The sequence below is a fragment of the Coregonus lavaretus genome (genome assembly GCF_964263955.1).
Source record: "Coregonus lavaretus genome assembly, chromosome: 36".
In the NCBI taxonomy this organism is placed as follows: Eukaryota; Metazoa; Chordata; class Actinopteri; order Salmoniformes; family Salmonidae; genus Coregonus; species Coregonus lavaretus.
This window is the reverse complement of record NC_140023.1, coordinates 11790304-11807491: the sequence shown is the minus strand read 5'-3', so window position 1 is coordinate 11807491 and position 17188 is coordinate 11790304. Positions and strand designations below refer to the sequence as shown.

Below are 17188 nucleotides of genomic sequence, written 5' to 3'. Positions count from 1 at the left end.
TTCTGTTTTCTATTTATTTATAAATGTATTTTATCTTTTTATATTGTTGTATATTGTTACTTCTGTCACATCTGTACATCAAAGCCTTCCACCTGAAAGATTCTCACTCCCACAGATCGCATTTACTTTTTATTTTCAGTTGTCGGTTGGATATCTTTTCTAATCAGGTTTTTTGCTGTCTTTGTGTGTTTGTGTGTGTGTGTGTGTGTGTGTTTGTGTACATGCATTTCTATAATCATCTCTCTCTGCCCCTCTCTCTATTCTCTCTCTCTCTCTCTCTCTCTCTCTCTCTCTCTCTCTCTCTCTCTCTCTCTCTCTCTCTCTCTCTCTCTCTCTCTCTCTCTCTCTCTCTCTCTCTCTATTCTCTCTCTCTCTCTCTATCTATCTATCTATCTCTCTCTCTCTCTCTCTCTCTCTCTCTCTCTCTCTCTCTCTCTCTCTCTCTCTCTCTCACTCTCTCTCTCTCTCTTTCTCGCTTATCCCTCTCTCTCCCTCTGTCCCAGGCCGTGGATGCAGACCTGTTCTCTAATGTAACGTACCGTATCAAATCTGCGGAGGCCAGGAAGCTTTTCTCTGTGAACCCGATTTCAGGCGATCTGTCGGTCCTGCAGACGCTGGACTTTGAGGACCTGGCTAGTATGGGCATGGGGACCAACTATACCTTCCAGGTGGAGGCCGTGGACCAGGAAGGGACCATGCCCCCCGGTGAGGCTACCGTCACCGTTCGGATCACGGTAAGACCAGCTGAAGCTCTGTATTCACTGTGTATTCACTCACCACTCCCACTGTCTGACCCACTACAGTTTGCCTACAGAGCTAACAGGTCTGTGGACGACGTTGTTAACAGGGGCCTACACTACATCCTTAAACACCTCGATAACCCAAAGACATATGCAAGGATATTGTTTGTGGATTTTAGCTCTGCATTCAATACCCAGAACTGCTACAAGACAAACTCTCCCAGCTGAACGTGTCCAGTTCCATCTGTCAGTGGATCCCTGACTTCCTGACCAACAGGATGCAACATGTGAAGCTGGGAAAACACCTTTCGGACTCTTTATCCCTCAGCACCGGAGCGCTGCAAGGATGCGTGCTCTCACCGCTAATCTACTCATTCTACATCAATGACTGCACCTCCAACAACGCATCTGTCAAACTACTCAAGTTTACAGATGACACCACTCTGGTCAGTCTCATCACCTACGGCGATCAGTCCATGTACCGTGGAGAGGTCGACCGGCTAAAGGCCTGGTGCAGTCGCATTAACCTGGAACTCAACACAGACAAAACCGTGGAAATGGTAGTTGACTTCAGAAAATGCCCCCCACCATCTCTCCCCCTCGAGATTGATGGCTCAGCTGTTAGCATTGCTGAATCATTCAAATTCCTGGGGACCATCATCTCCCACAACCTCAAGTGGGAGGACAACGTCACAGCGGTCACCAATAAGGCACACCAGTGGATGTACTACTTGCCGCAACTAAAAAAACAAAAAATATCCCATTCAATCTTGATCCTGTTTTAGGCATCAATCGTTGAGTCCATCGTCACCTCCTCCATCACCGTCTGGTTTGGGTCTGCGTCTGCCCACTGCAAGGGCAAACTGCAATGCATTGTCCGGTCTGCAGACAGGGTCATCGGCTCGGGGTGACCACCTCGGTCACCCCCTCCTCCAGAAATTAACCTCTGGCAGGTGGTTCAGGTTACTCATGACCAAAACCTCCCGCCATCTGAAAAGTTTCTTCCCCGGGCTGTGGCCCTCATCAACCGGCCATCCTGTCCATAGAGACTAAAGGACTATGCACTCTATGCTGCACACCGCATCAAGACATCTCTGACCTGTACTGTACACAAAATAACTCCACTATACTGCATTGCACTCTGTCCATATCTCTGTCCATCTCCCCATGTTGAATCCAATGCTTCCCACAGTTGTGTCAAGTTGGTTTGATGTCCTTTGGGTGGTGGACCATTCTTGATATACAGTATTGTACATGAGAAACTGTTGAGCGTGAAAACCCAGCAGCGTTGCAGTTCTTGACACAAACCGGTACACCTGGCACCTACTACCATATCTTGTTCAAAGGCACTTAAATATTTTCTCTTGCCCATTTATTTTTAATTTCACCTTTATTTAACCAGGTAAGCCAGTTGAGAACAAGTTATAATTTAAAACTGCGACCTGGCCAAGATAAAGCAAAGCAGTGCGATAAAAACAACCTCTGAATGGTACATATACACAATCCATGTCTCAATTGTCTCAAGGCTTAAAAATCCTTCTTTAACCTGTCTCCTCCCCTTCATCTACACTGATTGAAGTGGATTTAACAAGTGACAACCATAAGGGATCATACTGTAGCGTTCACCTGGATTCACCTGGTCAGTCTATGTCATGGAAAGAGCGGAAGTTTTTAATGTTTTGTATACTCAGTGTATATTCATACTGATACTGTTAATTTGTACATCCACTGTATATCAACTGTATACACACTGTATATTTGCTAATTCTGTTATAGCTATACTCACTCTACCTAGTTGTGTATAATGTATGTAAACGTTGTTTAAACTCCGTTGTCTGTCTCTAAATGTGTCTATCACTAGCAGCATCATATCACCAAGTACAATTCTGAGTATGTGTAAATGTACTTGGCCAATAGTAAAAGTCAGAAAAACATATCCTCTGTTACTTCACTCTCACTTGTTTCCACTCATGGTGGTGACAAGTAGGCTAGTGCTTGAAGAATGAACTATGTATGGCCCTCATCAAGGTAAAAGCACTTGTTGCTTTATATCTGCAATAGTATGTACCATCATGGTCCCTAAGGACAGGTAGTGGTGGTGAAGGATGCATAGAACCAGCACCGTAGATGTGATAGTCATAGTCGGCATAACCTTTTATTCACTGTGTGTCTCCTGCTCTGCAATTACCGAGGAAGGCGTGCTGGAGTTAGTATACAGAAAACATAGCTTTCCTCCTTCGGATGAATAAACACTTTATGTTTCCATATACTTTCCCCTCATGGTCCCCAGGCAGAAGTAGTGCTGGCATAAATCAACAAAGCAATACTATTTCACTGCCAGGAGCAGTAGTTACAGTTATCTTTAGACAAGATATAGGTTGTTATCAATAAGATGTCACAATATGGTGCGGGGCGATCAATTTGACCCCCAGCTCTGCTAAAACCATTGACAACTACGTGCCATTTTCAAGTGATGTGAAGGCTAAGGGCAGAAAGGCACAGTGGCTTTGGATATGCGCTCAGCCTTGGACCAGCCATAACAAAGACACAATCAGGACTGCAATTCAAAAGTCTCCTAGCTGGCCTAGCTGAAAGAGGTGATCATTAAATTGAGTTCACAGCATATAATGACATAATACCATGACTGCTATTAATGCAGCGCTAAAGTACTTTGCATGTTAAATTACATGATCAATTGATGTTTACTGATCATGAAAAGCATGTAGTTACTTGCTGCATAACTCTGATAGAGCTAAATGTGCGCAATTGTTTCTGACTATGCTCTTCAAGAGGTGATGATATTACAACCAAATAGTTAACATTTCCCCCAGCAGGCAAAGTACTTTAGCGCTACATGAATAGGAGTCATGGTATTATGTCATTATATGCTGTGAACTCAATTTAATTATGACCTCATTCAGATAGGCCAGCTAGGAGACTCTTGAATTGTAGTCCTAAATGTGTCTTTGATATGGCTGATCCAAGACTGAGTACATATCCAAAGCCACTGTGCCTTTCTAGCGGTCGTGTTAGCCCGGTGCTATTCCAGGGCTGAATGACTCATTAGCTTTGTGACTGCAATTATGTGAGGATTTCCAGACGCATGCGTTCCCTTTCCAACCTTTCAGGAGATTAGCCGCTCAATCCAAACTAAGGGATTAGACGCCTCCTGTTTTGGCACACTGTGTCTCGCTCTGTTTGTGTGTGTGTATGTATGTGTGTGTGTGTGCGTGAGTGTGTGCATGCGTAACAACACCTTTTAACTGTGACTATATTAATGATATAGAACAACCCCTTGTCTCCCACTTCACCCACTGAGTTGCACAGAACACAGTGCATTTGCTTTTTCAGGGTGTACAGTGTATGTGAGTTTTATTTAGCCCGATGGCAGAACCGCTGACTTCCACTCTGCATTCACAATATTGACAGGAAGGCAAGGGAAGCTTGGTCCTTCAAGTTGTTCCTCTGCAGGCCCAGCCTACCTGTAGAGTGAGTTTGTTCTCCGATAAGGACAGTTTGATGCAGTTTCCTTGTAGTCAGTCACCCAGGAACAGTGTTTGATAGGATAAGGTGCAGTAGTGCTTCCGTTATCACACCCTCCTGGCTGCTTTTTGATAGGGCCAACATGAATTAAGGTGGGACTAATGGATTCATACTGGGTTCCTATGAGTGTAGATAGAGCAGGCACAATTACTTTCCTTCCTTCCTCCATATAACACCTGCTGAAGCTTTTGAAGTCTTTTGCGTTTAATTTGTTCTTGTCTTTGTTTTTCTAAAGGTTTTCTTGTTTTGTTTCCATGGAAGACCTCGCGGTGATGGATTGCGTAGTCTACCTGTGTCCTGGGGTTCAGAATTAAACTCACAAATGTTTCCATCTTTTTTCTGCCTTTCTGAAAACACACTGTAGAAGCTGATAGAGCGTGCTTGTGTGTGTGTAACTCACAAACTTTTCCCTCTTTTGTCACCCTTTCTGAAAACACATGGTAGAAGCTGATAGAGCGTGCTTGTGTATGTGTATGTGTGTGTGTGTGTGTGTGTGTGTATATTCTCCACCTCCACAAACAAACAGAGGACAACACCATGGCAAGACTTTGTTATTGAAAGCAGAAGCAGTGAATCACAGTTTGTCAGCTGTACAGCACACAAGCTGCATATAGATGGACTGGAAACGTGTCTGTGAATGAGTCTTTGCCTTTCACATAAAGATCCTCTAGGTATGGTTAAAACAGATGGTTTGTTCAAGGGCACTTAGTGTCAAAGGCTCTTCTCTCTACCGGTCAGCACCGGACACTTCAACCTTACCATCAGAAATGTCATTATATCATATGTGTCACGGTGTTTAAATGGTGTGGTGTGGAATCAAGCGCAGAAGCAGATGTACAGTCCAACAAGACTTTACTAGTGAGCAAAATAATCCAAAAACGGCCTGAGGCCAAACAGACGCACACAGGCGTCAAACACGAGCGCACAAACACAGGGCGCAAAAACTCTCCTCAACCGAGGAGGAAGCAAATAGTAACTGGCGTACCGAAACACGGGTAACGCACAAACACCTGACACGAAACAATTACACACAACACAACACTAACAACAAGGAAACTAAATAGGGTGCTTAATGAGACTTAACACAAGACAGGTGTGGCTAACAGACAAAACTAATCAAACAGGAAACATGGAACATATAACGGTGGCAGCTAGAATTCCGGAGACGACGAACGCCGAAACCTGCCCGAACAAGGGAGAGAGGCAGCCTCGGCCGAAACCGTGACAGTACCCCCCCCTTGACGCGCGGCTCCAGACGTGCGCCGACTCCGGCCTTGGGGACGACCCGGAGGACGTGGAGCAGGGCGCGTCGGATACCCCCGATGGAATTCCGTCAGGAGCGACGGGTCCAAAATGTCTCTCCTCGGCACCCAGCACCGCTCCTCCGGACCGTACCCCTCCCACTCCACTAGATACTGGAGACCCCCCATCCGACGTCTCGAATCCAAGATGGACCTCACGGAGTACGCCGGTGCCCCCTCGATGTCCAATGGGGGCGGGGGAGTCTCCCCTATCTCATTTTCTTGGAGCGGGCCCGCTACCACCGGCCTGAGAAGGGACACATGGAACGAGGGGTTAATACACTTATACTCCACAGGTAGCTGTAATCTATAACATACCTCGTTCAACCTTCTCAGGACTTTAAATGGCCCTACAAACCGCCGACCCAGTTTCCGACAGGGCAGGCGGAGGGGCAGGTTTCTGGTAGAGAGCCAGACTCGATCACCAGGTGCGTACACCGGTGCCTCACTGCGGTGGAGATCAGCGCTCGCCTTCTGACGTCGGAGGGCCCGCTGCAGGTGGACGTGTGCAGCGTTCCAAGTCTCCTCCGAGCGCCGCGCCCACTCATCCACCGCAGGAGCCTCGATCTGGCTCTGCTGCCAGGGTGCCAGAACCGGCTGGTAACCTAACACACATTGAAATGGAGTTAGGTTAGTGGAGGAATGGCGTAGGGAATTCTGGGCCATCTCGGCCCAGGGAACGTACCTTGACCACTCCTCCGGCCGGTCCTGGCAGTATGTTCTGAGAAACCTACCCACATCCTGGTTTACGCGTTCCACCTGCCCATTACTCTCCGGGTGGTACCCCGAGGTGAGGCTCACCGAGACCCCCAACCGCTCCATAAACGCTCTCCAGACTCTGGAGGTGAATTGGGGACCCCGATCAGCCACAATGTCCTCGGGTACCCCGTAGTGCCGGAACACATGGGTGAACAGTGCCTCGGCAGTTTGTAGGGCCGTAGGAAGACCCGGCATGGGGAGCAAACGACAGGCCTTAGAGAACCGGTCCACAACGACCAGGATAGTAGTATTCCCTTGGGAGAGGGGAAGGTCTGTTATAAAGTCCACCGAGAGGTGGGACCATGGTCGTTGTGGAACGGGCAGGGGCAGCAACTTAACCCTAGGCAGATGTCTAGGCGCCTTACACTGGGCGCACACCGAGCAGGAGGAAACATAAACCCTCACATCCCTTGCTAACGTGGGCCACCAGTACTTGGCACTAAGACAGTGCACTGTCCGGCCGATACCCGGATGTCCAGAGGAGGGTGACGTGTGAGCCCAATAGATCAATCGATCCCGAACCTCGAGCGGAACGTACTTCCGACCCTCCGGGCACTGTGGTGGACTAGGGTCGGTGCGTAACGCCCGCTCGAGTTCAGTATCGACCTCCCACACTACCGGTGCCACCAGACACGACTCAGGCAGTATGGGAGTGGGCTCCACGGACCTCTCCTCCGTGTCATACCGCCGAGACAGCGCATCTGCCTTGCCATTCTGTGACCCAGGGATGTACGTGATTTTAAAAGTAAACCTGGTCAAGAACATACTCCATCTTGCCTGGCGAGGGTTCAGCCTCCTCGCCGCCCGGATGTACTCCAGGTTACGGTGGTCCGTCAAAATGAGGAAAGGGTGTTGAGCCCCCTCAAGCCAGTGCCTCCACACCTTTAGAGCCTGTACCACGGCTAACAGCTCCCTGTCCCCTGCGTCATAGTTCCGCTCCGCCGGACTGAGCTTCTTAGAATAAAAAGCACAGGGGCGGAGTTTAGGTGGCGCGCCAGACCGTTGTGAAAGCACGGCTCCTAAACCGGCCTCTGACGCGTCCACCTCTACCTGGAACGGCAAAGAGGGATCCGGATGCGCCAGCACCGGGGCCGAGGTAAACAGGTCCTTCAGCCTCCCAAACGCCATGTCCGCCTCGGCCGACCACTGCAGACGCACCGGACCCCCCTTCAACAGAGACGTGATGGGAGCTGCCACCTGTCCAAAACCCCGGATAAACCTCCTGTAGTAATTTGCAAACCCCAAAAACTGCTGCACCTCCTTCACAGTGGTTGGTGTTTGCCAATTACGCACGGCCGACACCCGGTCTACCTCCATCTTCACCCCTGACGCAGACAACTGATAACCCAAAAAGGAGACCGACTCCTGGAAAAACAGACACTTCTCTGCCTTCACATACAGGTCGTGCTCCACCAGCCTCCGCAACACTCTACGCACCAGGGCCACATGCTCGACACGGGTAGGCGAGTACACGAGAATGTCATCAATGTACACAACCACCCCCTGCCCCTGCATGTCCCTGAAGATCTCATCCACGAATGATTGGAAAACTGACGGAGCGTTCATCAACCCGTATGGCATGACCAAATACTCGTAATGGCCCGAGGTGGTACTAAAGGCTGTCTTCCATTCATCACCCTCCCTGATGCGCACCAAGTTGTACGCGCTCCTGAGATCTAATTTCGTGAAGAAACGCGCCCCATGCAACGACTCAGTCATGGTCGCAATCAGCGGGAGTGGATAACTATACTTCACCGTAATCTGATTGAGACCACGGTAATCGATGCACGGGCGCAAACCACCATCCTTTTTCTTCACAAAAAAGAAACTCGAGGACGCAGGGGAAGTGGAAGGCCGTATGTATCCTTGTCTCAGAGATTCGTCTATGTAAATCTCCATAGCTTTCTTCTCCTCCTGAGACAGAGGATACACATGGCTCCGTGGGAGCGCAGCTCCTGCCTGGAGGTCTATCGCACAATCTCCCTGCCTATGGGGTGGCAACCGCGTCGCCCTCGCCTTACTAAACGCAATAGCCAAATCCCCATACTCAGGGGGAACGTGCAATGCGGGCACCTGGTTTGGACTCTCCACCGAGGTAGCCCCTACGGAAACGCCCAAACATCTACCCACACACTGAGCAGACCACTCCATCAGAGCCCTCTCCTGCCACGAAATAGCTGGGTTATGGGTACTCAACCAGGGCATGCCCAGCACCACCGGATACGCAGGAGAGTCAATCAGGAACAGCTGAATCATCTCCTGATGACTCCCCTGCGCACACATCCTAAGTGGCGCCGTGACCTCCCTGATTAAGCCCGTACCCAACGGACGACTATCTAGGGCATGAACGGGGAAAGGAACATCAACAGGAATAAGGGGAATCCCTAACGCTAAACAAAACTTTTTATCAATAAAATTCCCAGCCGCGCCTGAATCTACCAGCGCCTTATGCTGGGAATGAGGTGCTACCTGTGGAAAACGCACAGGCATCCAAAAATGGGCAACAGTGAGCTCTGGGTGAGTGGGGCGCCTACTCACCTGGAGGGAATCCCCAGTGCGGGACCCGTCGTCATCCCCCCTAGGAGGCCATCCCCAGCACCTAGCCGCGGTGTGTCCTCCCCGACCACAGTTGGTGCAGTGGATGGACCCCCTAACCAACCGACTCCTCCTCTCTCTAGCGCCAGCGCCCCCGAGCTCCATAGGACACGGCTCGGAGGCGCTGGAGGGTGAAATGGACGGACCCGCCTCAGGACGTCCGCGGGTGGCCAATAGGTTATCCAGTCTGATGGACATGTCGACCAGCTGGTCGAAAGAGAGACTGGTGTCCCTACAAGCCAGCTCCCGACGGACGTCCTCTCGTAGGCTACATCGGTATAGATCGACGAGGGCCCGCTCATTCCACCCTGCATCTGCCGCCAGAGTACGGAATTCAAGAGCGAATTCTTGGGCACTCCTTCTCCCCTGCCGGAGGAAGACCAGACGCTCCCCCGCCGCTTTCCCCTCCGGGGGATGGTCAAACACCGCCTTGAAGCGGCGGGAGAACTCGTTGTAGGTGATCGTCTCGGCGTCGATCTTCCTCCACTCCGCGTTGGCCCATTCCAACGCCTTCCCGGACAGGCAGGAGATCAGGGCGGACACGCTCTCATGCCCCGAGGGTGCCGGGTGTACGGTGGCCAGGTACAGCTCCACCTGGAGGAGGAATCCCTGACACCCAGCCGCGGTTCCGTCGTAGGCCCTCGGGAGAGAGAGTCGGATTCCTCGGGGTTCTGGCGCTGGAATGGGCGGGCTGGCCGATGGTGCTGGCAGTGAGGGAGGTGGTGGAGGCGCTCCCCAGCCTCGGAGCGTGGTGATCACCTCCTGCAGGGCGGTCCCCATCTGCTGTATCTGGTCCTGTTGTTCCCGAACCTGGACCTCCAGTCTCGTCGGGGCTGCTTCGGCTCCTGCTGATTCCATGTCGGGTGTGTAATTCTGTCACGGTGTTTAAATGGTGTGGTGTGGAATCAAGCGCAGAAGCAGATGTACAGTCCAACAAGACTTTACTAGTGAGCAAAATAATCCAAAAACGGCCTGAGGCCAAACAGACGCACACAGGCGTCAAACACGAGCGCACAAACACAGGGCGCAAAAACTCTCCTCAACCGAGGAGGAAGCAAATAGTAACTGGCGTACCGAAACACGGGTAACGCACAAACACCTGACACGAAACAATTACACACAACACAACACTAACAACAAGGAAACTAAATAGGGTGCTTAATGAGACTTAACACAAGACAGGTGTGGCTAACAGACAAAACTAATCAAACAGGAAACATGGAACATATAACGGTGGCAGCTAGAATTCCGGAGACGACGAACGCCGAAACCTGCCCGAACAAGGGAGAGAGGCAGCCTCGGCCGAAACCGTGACAATATGAATGAATGAGTTGTTCAAGATCTTTAATTGTATATGTACAGTGCATTCGGAAAGTATTCAGACCCCTTGACTTTTTCCACATTTTCTTACGTTACAGCCTTATTCTGAAATGGATGGAATTCTTATTTTACTCATCAATCTACACACAATACCCCATAATGACAAAGCGAAAAACAGGTTTTTAGAAATGTTTGCAAAGCAATAACATAAAATAAACCTTATTTACAGTATTCAGACCTTTTGCTATGAGACTCGAAATTGAGCTCAGGTGCATCTTGTTTCCATTGATCATCCTTGAGATGTTTCTACAAATTGATTGGAGTCCACCTGTGGTAAATTCTATTGATTGGACATAATTTGGAAAGGCACACACCTGTCTATATAATGTCCCACATTGGACAGTGCATGTCAGAGCAGAACCAAGCCATGAGGTCAAAGGAATTGTCCGTAGAGCTCCGAGACAAGATTGTGTCAAGGCACAGATCTGGGGAAGGGTACCTGAAAAATGTCTGCAGCATTGAAGGTCCCCAAGAACACAGTGGACTCCATCCTTCTTAAATATAAGAAGTTTGGAACCACCAACACTCTTCCTAGAGCTGGCCGCCGGCCAAACTGAGAAATCGGTGGAGAAGGGCCTTGGTCAGGGAGGTGACCAGAACCCGATGGTCACTCTGACAGAGCTCCAGAGTTCCTCTGTGGAGATGGGAGAACCTTCCAGAGGGACAACCATCTCTGCAGCACTCCACCAATGACAGCCGCTTGGAGTTTGCCAAAAGGCAGTCTAAAGACTCTCAGACCATGAGAAACAACATTCCTAGGACCATCCCTACGGTGAAGCATGGTGGTGGCAGCATCATGCTGTGGGGATGTTTTTCAGCGGCAGGGACAGAGAGACTAGTCAAGATCGAGGGAAAGATTAACATAGCAAAGTACAGAGAGATCCTTGATGAAAACCTGCTCCAGAGTGCTCAAGACCTCAGACTGGGGCAAAGGTTCACCTTCCAACAGGACAACGAACCTAAGCACACAGCCAAGACAATGCAGGAGTGGCTTCGGGACAAGTCTCTGAATGTCCTTGAGTGGCCCTGCCAGAGCCCGGACTTGAACCCGATCTAACATCTCTGGAGAGACCTGAAAATAGCTGTGCAGCGACGCTCCCCATCCAACCTGACAGAGCTTGAGAGGATCTGCAGAGAAGAATGGGAGAAACTCCCCAAAAAACAGGTGTGCCAAGCTTGTAGCATCATACCCAAGAAGACTCGAAGCTGTAATCGCTGCCAAAGGTGCGTCACCAAAGTACTGAGTAAAGGGTCTGAATACTTATGTAAATGTGATATTTTAGTTATTTATTTTTTACAAATTTGCAAACATGTCTAAGAACCTGTTTTTGCTTTGTCATTTTGGGGCATTGTGTAGATTGATGAGGGAATAAAAAAATATATATATTTTAGAATAAGGCTGTAACGTAACAGGATGTGGAAAAAGTCAAGGGGTCTGAATACTTTCCAAATGCACTGTATAATGTTTGGCCTCCATCCTGCAACTACGCTATTTTACTCATATTCTCCAATGCAAAAACAGAGCAGAGCAGAGCAGAGCAGAGCAGAGCAGAGAGAGAGAGAGAGAGAGAGAGAGAGAGAGAGAGAGAGAGAGAGAGAGAGAGAGAGAGAGAGACTAGTCTAACCTAGTATATTTTAGTAAAGAAATATATGACATGTATCAGTAGCATGGTGCCACGCGCCACTCTCGTGAAAAGCAAAGAGCAGCAGCATAAATTATCCAATTTCTCTCTCTCTCTACTGCGGCAGTCGCGTTTGGATCTGTACAGGTCCTTCCGGACAAGTCAGTTAAATTACCCATATCCGAGACCCATGACAATCATATCAGATCCTAACCAGATCTGTGACATTATTTACAATTCTGGATTCAGACCTGCACGGGTCCCGGATCGTTCTTGGGTATTTGGGTACAGGTGGATCCGAGAAGACCTCTAATTCGAGGTAGAGCAATGGAAACTTCAATTGGTGAGGTTGAAGTGGTTACAACGATGTCCCTTGAGGAGGACACTCTTCGTGCTGTGAGACGGACAGTAGCCTCTCCTTTCATCCCTGGATGTCTGTAGTATTGACTAACCTAACTATCCCTTTGTCCTCTCTGTCAGAGACACAGTAGGCTGTCACAGTAGGCTGTCACAGTAGGTTGTCACAGTAGGTTGTCACAGTAGGCAGCCAGAAGGGTGGGAGGTGGGAGATCAGAGGAGAAAGTGCTATATAGATACCCTTGCCTGGCTACCCAAACTCCTTGCTCTATGCCCACGGACATTGTGTCTCCGCAATGTCTGAATCTGAGTACTTTCCCGATGATTTCTAGAACAGAAAAACATTCTAGCCGTTTTGATTGGTCCCAGAAACTGATGGATTGGGCCAGAGCAAGGACACACGTGGGTAAAGTGGCGGTTTGAAAATGTGGTGTTGGCTTTGATACTCTGATTGGTTGGAGATGATCCAATCGCTGATCACTTTGTTTTGTACAACATCCCTACTTTTGAAATCACCACAAACCGACTTCAATGATGGCAGTCTCAGACTAAAGTATGTAGCGAACTATAGAGCAGCGGAATAATTCAATTTGAGTCAAAGAGCAAGCAATGCAGATATAGAAGCACAGTGGCTAGGAAAAAAACCCTAGAATGGCAGGAACCTAGGAAGAAACCTAGAGAGGAACCAGGCTCTGAGGGGTGGCCAGTCTTCTTCTGGCTGGGCCGGGTGGAGATTATAAGAGTACATGGCCATTTAGGCCAGATTGTTCTTCAATACGTTTAAGTTGTTTACAGTTCAGTTTACAGTTTTTTTTCTCTCTTATGTTTTTATTCTACCTTGTTATTTTTAGTGCTACATTGATATTGATTACTGTAATGTTGGGTTTGGAGCTTGCAAGAAAGGCATTTCACTGTACCTGTGCACGTGACATAAAAATAGTGAAACTTGAAACTAATGAGTTTACAATCAGATATGAAATATGTACCACTGTCCTAGAGCAACGCCTGGGGCCATACACATCTTGCAAAGGCCAATTTACTTGATTTCATCAACATTTCCATTATTTGGAATCAAGTATCTTTGCAAGACAGTGATATTTGCTATCGCTTGCACACTGATAGATAAAATGTGAGACTGACAATGCTTACAATGAAACTGAGAATTATGTGATGATTCATGCTCTGACCGACTTTCTTTTTTAAGAGTTGGGGATACAAAAAGTAAAAATTCTACATTCATAGTAGCTTACAGTACTTTATGTATCTATTCCTTTTATTTTTATTCACAGGATATGAATGACTTCTCCCCGGTGTTTAGACAAGCGCTGTACAAGGGCCTGGTGGCCCCCAACGCAGAGAAGGGAACGGTCATCACTACTGTGTTCGCTGAGGACCAAGACCCTCCTGTGAGTATCACTGATCGCTCTGTGACTAATGATTCAGAACAAGATGAATATGTATTGGTTTTATAAAGCAGAAGTTTTCAAACATTTTGGGGCTGGGGACCACTTTTGTGATAGCAAATTCATCAGGGACCCCCTCATAATCTGAACACAACTCAAGTGAGATAAAAATAGCATCCAAGGAGTTTGGCTGAATGGAAGCATGTCCCCGCAGCAATGTTCAAACATCTAGTGGAAAGCCTTCCCAGAAGAGTGGAGGCTGTTGTAGCAGCAAAGGGGGAACGAACTCCATATTAATGCCCATGATTTTGGAATGAGATGTTCGATGAGCAGGTGTCCACATACTTTTGGTAATGTAATGTATATGCAGTACCTCCGCGGACCCCTGTTAAAGAGAACAGTGATTTGCACAGCTTATGGCATCACAGCTGATTACACAAATTATTGTTTATTACACAGCATAGTGAAATACAGCACTACCAGCAAGAACCAATGTTATCTTCATAAAAATAGCTACCTGATTGTGTTGCATCTGTTCTGTTCCAACAGTTGTCATGTGATGATTATTTGTGTTAAGTATGTTAAACAATACACCGGTCCAGTCTCACCCTTCTGTCTCCTTCTTCATTCGCTTTGCCATGGCTGAGCAGTTCCACACCGACTTCCTGGTATATCAACAAAAAAAATTGTTGCCGGCTGCAAACCGTGGGAATGAAATTACACGATACGGCACCAGAATTTTGACACCCTGTTGCACTCAGAAAGGATTTCCCTATCACAGGCGAGGCTGCACAGGGGCAGGGGAAAATCACTATAGGTTTTTGTAGTGCTGCATAACACACTCCCTTAACTTTTACTGCTTCCTGTTCACTCTGTCACTAGGACAACAAGGCCATTACGATAAAGCAATGACACATTCGGAGTCTAATAAATGCTAGAGATCAAGGTTATTTTGTCCCCAGAAAAATGTGGTTCAGCTTCATCAACCCTATGCCAAAGGAAGGTGGGTTTATTGGCGGTGCAATCACCTAAATATTTTATAGCCCCATAGGTGAGTCAGCGTTCTACCTTACATGCTCCGTCTCTCCTTCTCTCTTTTGTTTTGTTTTGAGACTGGAGTTGTTTTGCATTATAACGAGTGCTCAGCATAGTTACATGAACCTTAAAGTCATGAGGTTCTCAAAGTGTTTAGTCCATGTTAGTTTCCATTGTTACTGTAGCATATTGTGAATGTGTGTTCTGTGGAGAGCAAGTTAGCTGTGAATTGGGCAAAAGTTGCAGGGTAGAGCAGAGAGGTTGTATTGAGCCAATTGGAAGCTGGAGATAATTAGAGGACCGAGGTAGTCCGAGGGGCCAGGTGGGGAATTTAGCCAGGACACCGGGTTAACACCCCTAATCTTACGATAAGTGTCATGGGATCTTTAGTGACTACAAAGAGTCAGAACCTTGGTTTAATGTCCCATCCAAAGAACGACACCCTTTCCAGTAAGCCAGCAGTGGGATGCAGGGTGGTATGGCTAGCCGGAAAATGTAGTAGTAATGTGTAAGAAAAGCAGAGAACTTTGGGGCTTCTGTCTGCACACCTCTTCCTCTCTTCCTCACTCTCTTGCAAGCTATGTCTGTTTTGTACCCCGGTCCTTCTTCCTCTCTTTCTCTCTCTCCCTGGCAAGGATTTTAATATAATTTAATGATATGCCTTTTTTATAGTCTGCATCATTATATTTTACTTTTGTGTGAATTGTGTCCATCTAAAACAATGCAGCCATCAGAAACAATCCTCATCTGACTCTTCTCAAATCTATCTGCTCAAAAACAATACAGCCATCAGTAACAATCCTCATCTGACGCTTCTCGAATCTATCTGCTTGTTTTACCCTCCCAGGGGGTCTGGAGAAAAGGCCAGTGATTGTAGACTGGACTGGAACTTGGTGTGAAAGGACCTCCTGCTGGTTGTGTTCCCAACAGGATAGTGGGCCTGCGTGGTGTCTGTAGCAGAGGAACAGTGCATGTCCCTGGGGTTCACTCTGGGCCTGTCAATCACAACAGTTTGAATCTGAACATTTCACACAACATAGTTAACCTGCAGTAATGACTCACTCCAAATATCTCCCCCTCTACGTGCTCTCTGTGCATGTGTATTGTCTATCTGTCTGTCTGTCTTTCTCTCCCGCACTCCCACTCTACCTTTGTGTGTCATCTCTTCTGCTGCACTCAGGGTCATATTTACTGTACAGAATATACTTAATCTATTGCTCAGTTACAAAGCAGGTGGGTGGATTATGATACACTCTAGTTCATGGTCAGTGAAGGAAAGCAGATACTCATATTGTCCCAACTATGGAAAGTATAGCTCTGGAGGATAGTTAGACTAACACAAAGGGATTAGGGAAACTAACAGGACTATTTCACCTAGTCTCTTATTGACCTAGATTTGGGAGCTCAAAGAGCTTTATTAACAGGACGCCTGTCAGGTGGAGGAGGGCTTAGCCTAGTGTGCAGACATACAACCACACACACACGCGCGCTCTCCTCTTTACTACTACTCTTAATTTTGGCCTTGGTGTTGGAGAGCACAGTAACAAGTGGGCTGTTGTTGTGCCTCCTTTCCACAGCAGAGCTGATGAGGGAAACAGGGACGGAGAACAGAAATGGAATTCAATCTCAGACATGAACTGTTCTCTGTATTTTGGGCTGCACCATACAAACCACTTATTCAAATGTCAATTTCGACTTGATTCCATGCAGAGAACCACCATGGAGACAAAGGCTGAGAATACAAAGGGATATACGGAAGTATCTCTTCTTATCGCTAACTAAGCTGAAGGAAATAAATTAGAGAGGTGCAATGAATACCTATTATCATATGCAGTTAATGTTTCTGAAAATTGAAGGTTCTGAAGTTTACATCACAGCCGGAACACATTTAGCTCCATTGATCACTTCATGGATCACTCTGTGGACAATGTCTCATAAGGGTCTCAAAGCCTGTGATAGACTGTTATTACAGCAATTTTAGCCAATTTCTTTCATTTTAGCCAACAATAGGGGCTATGTTATAATAACAGGCTATGTCCTAATATCAGGTGAAGAAACATTGGCCAGTGACATCATCAGTTTGAAAATATTCCAGGAAGTATTCCTGCCCTTGGAGAAATAAGAGTGGACTTGAAAGGACCGATTAAACCCCTGACCATACAGTTCACTATGCCTCTGTGCACGTCTTTAACTTGATTAAAACAGCATCATCCCATCATTGAACTCATATAAAACCTTTAAATCTCACTGTGTTGAAAATGATTAAGCAGTGATTATCCAACTGCTATTTCCATTTAATATAGCAGCACTAAGGAGTAATTAATGTAAGTGGATTATCAGTTTGAAACAATAAGAGAGAGCCCAGAGGGTGAAAAACTGAAAATAAACCATATCTTCTAGAAATAAGCCTGAGAAGTTGATGGAGTACCTTGGATCCAATGGTTTTATGCTTG

General features: G+C 47.4%; 1 protein-coding gene across 1 annotated transcript in view; it reads left to right on the top strand.

The window, feature by feature from the left end:
* LOC311110814 (protocadherin-15-like) overlaps positions 1-17188 on the top strand; it is a gene marked incomplete at both ends in the record, with an annotated part of 245784 nt that overhangs the window by 141017 nt on the left and 87579 nt on the right. Inside the window, 2 exons of the mRNA XM_084153381.1 lie at positions 504-734; positions 13587-13703. Coding sequence (XP_084009507.1) covers positions 504-734; positions 13587-13703 — 348 coding nt within the window. The remainder of the gene's footprint in view (positions 1-503; positions 735-13586; positions 13704-17188) is intronic.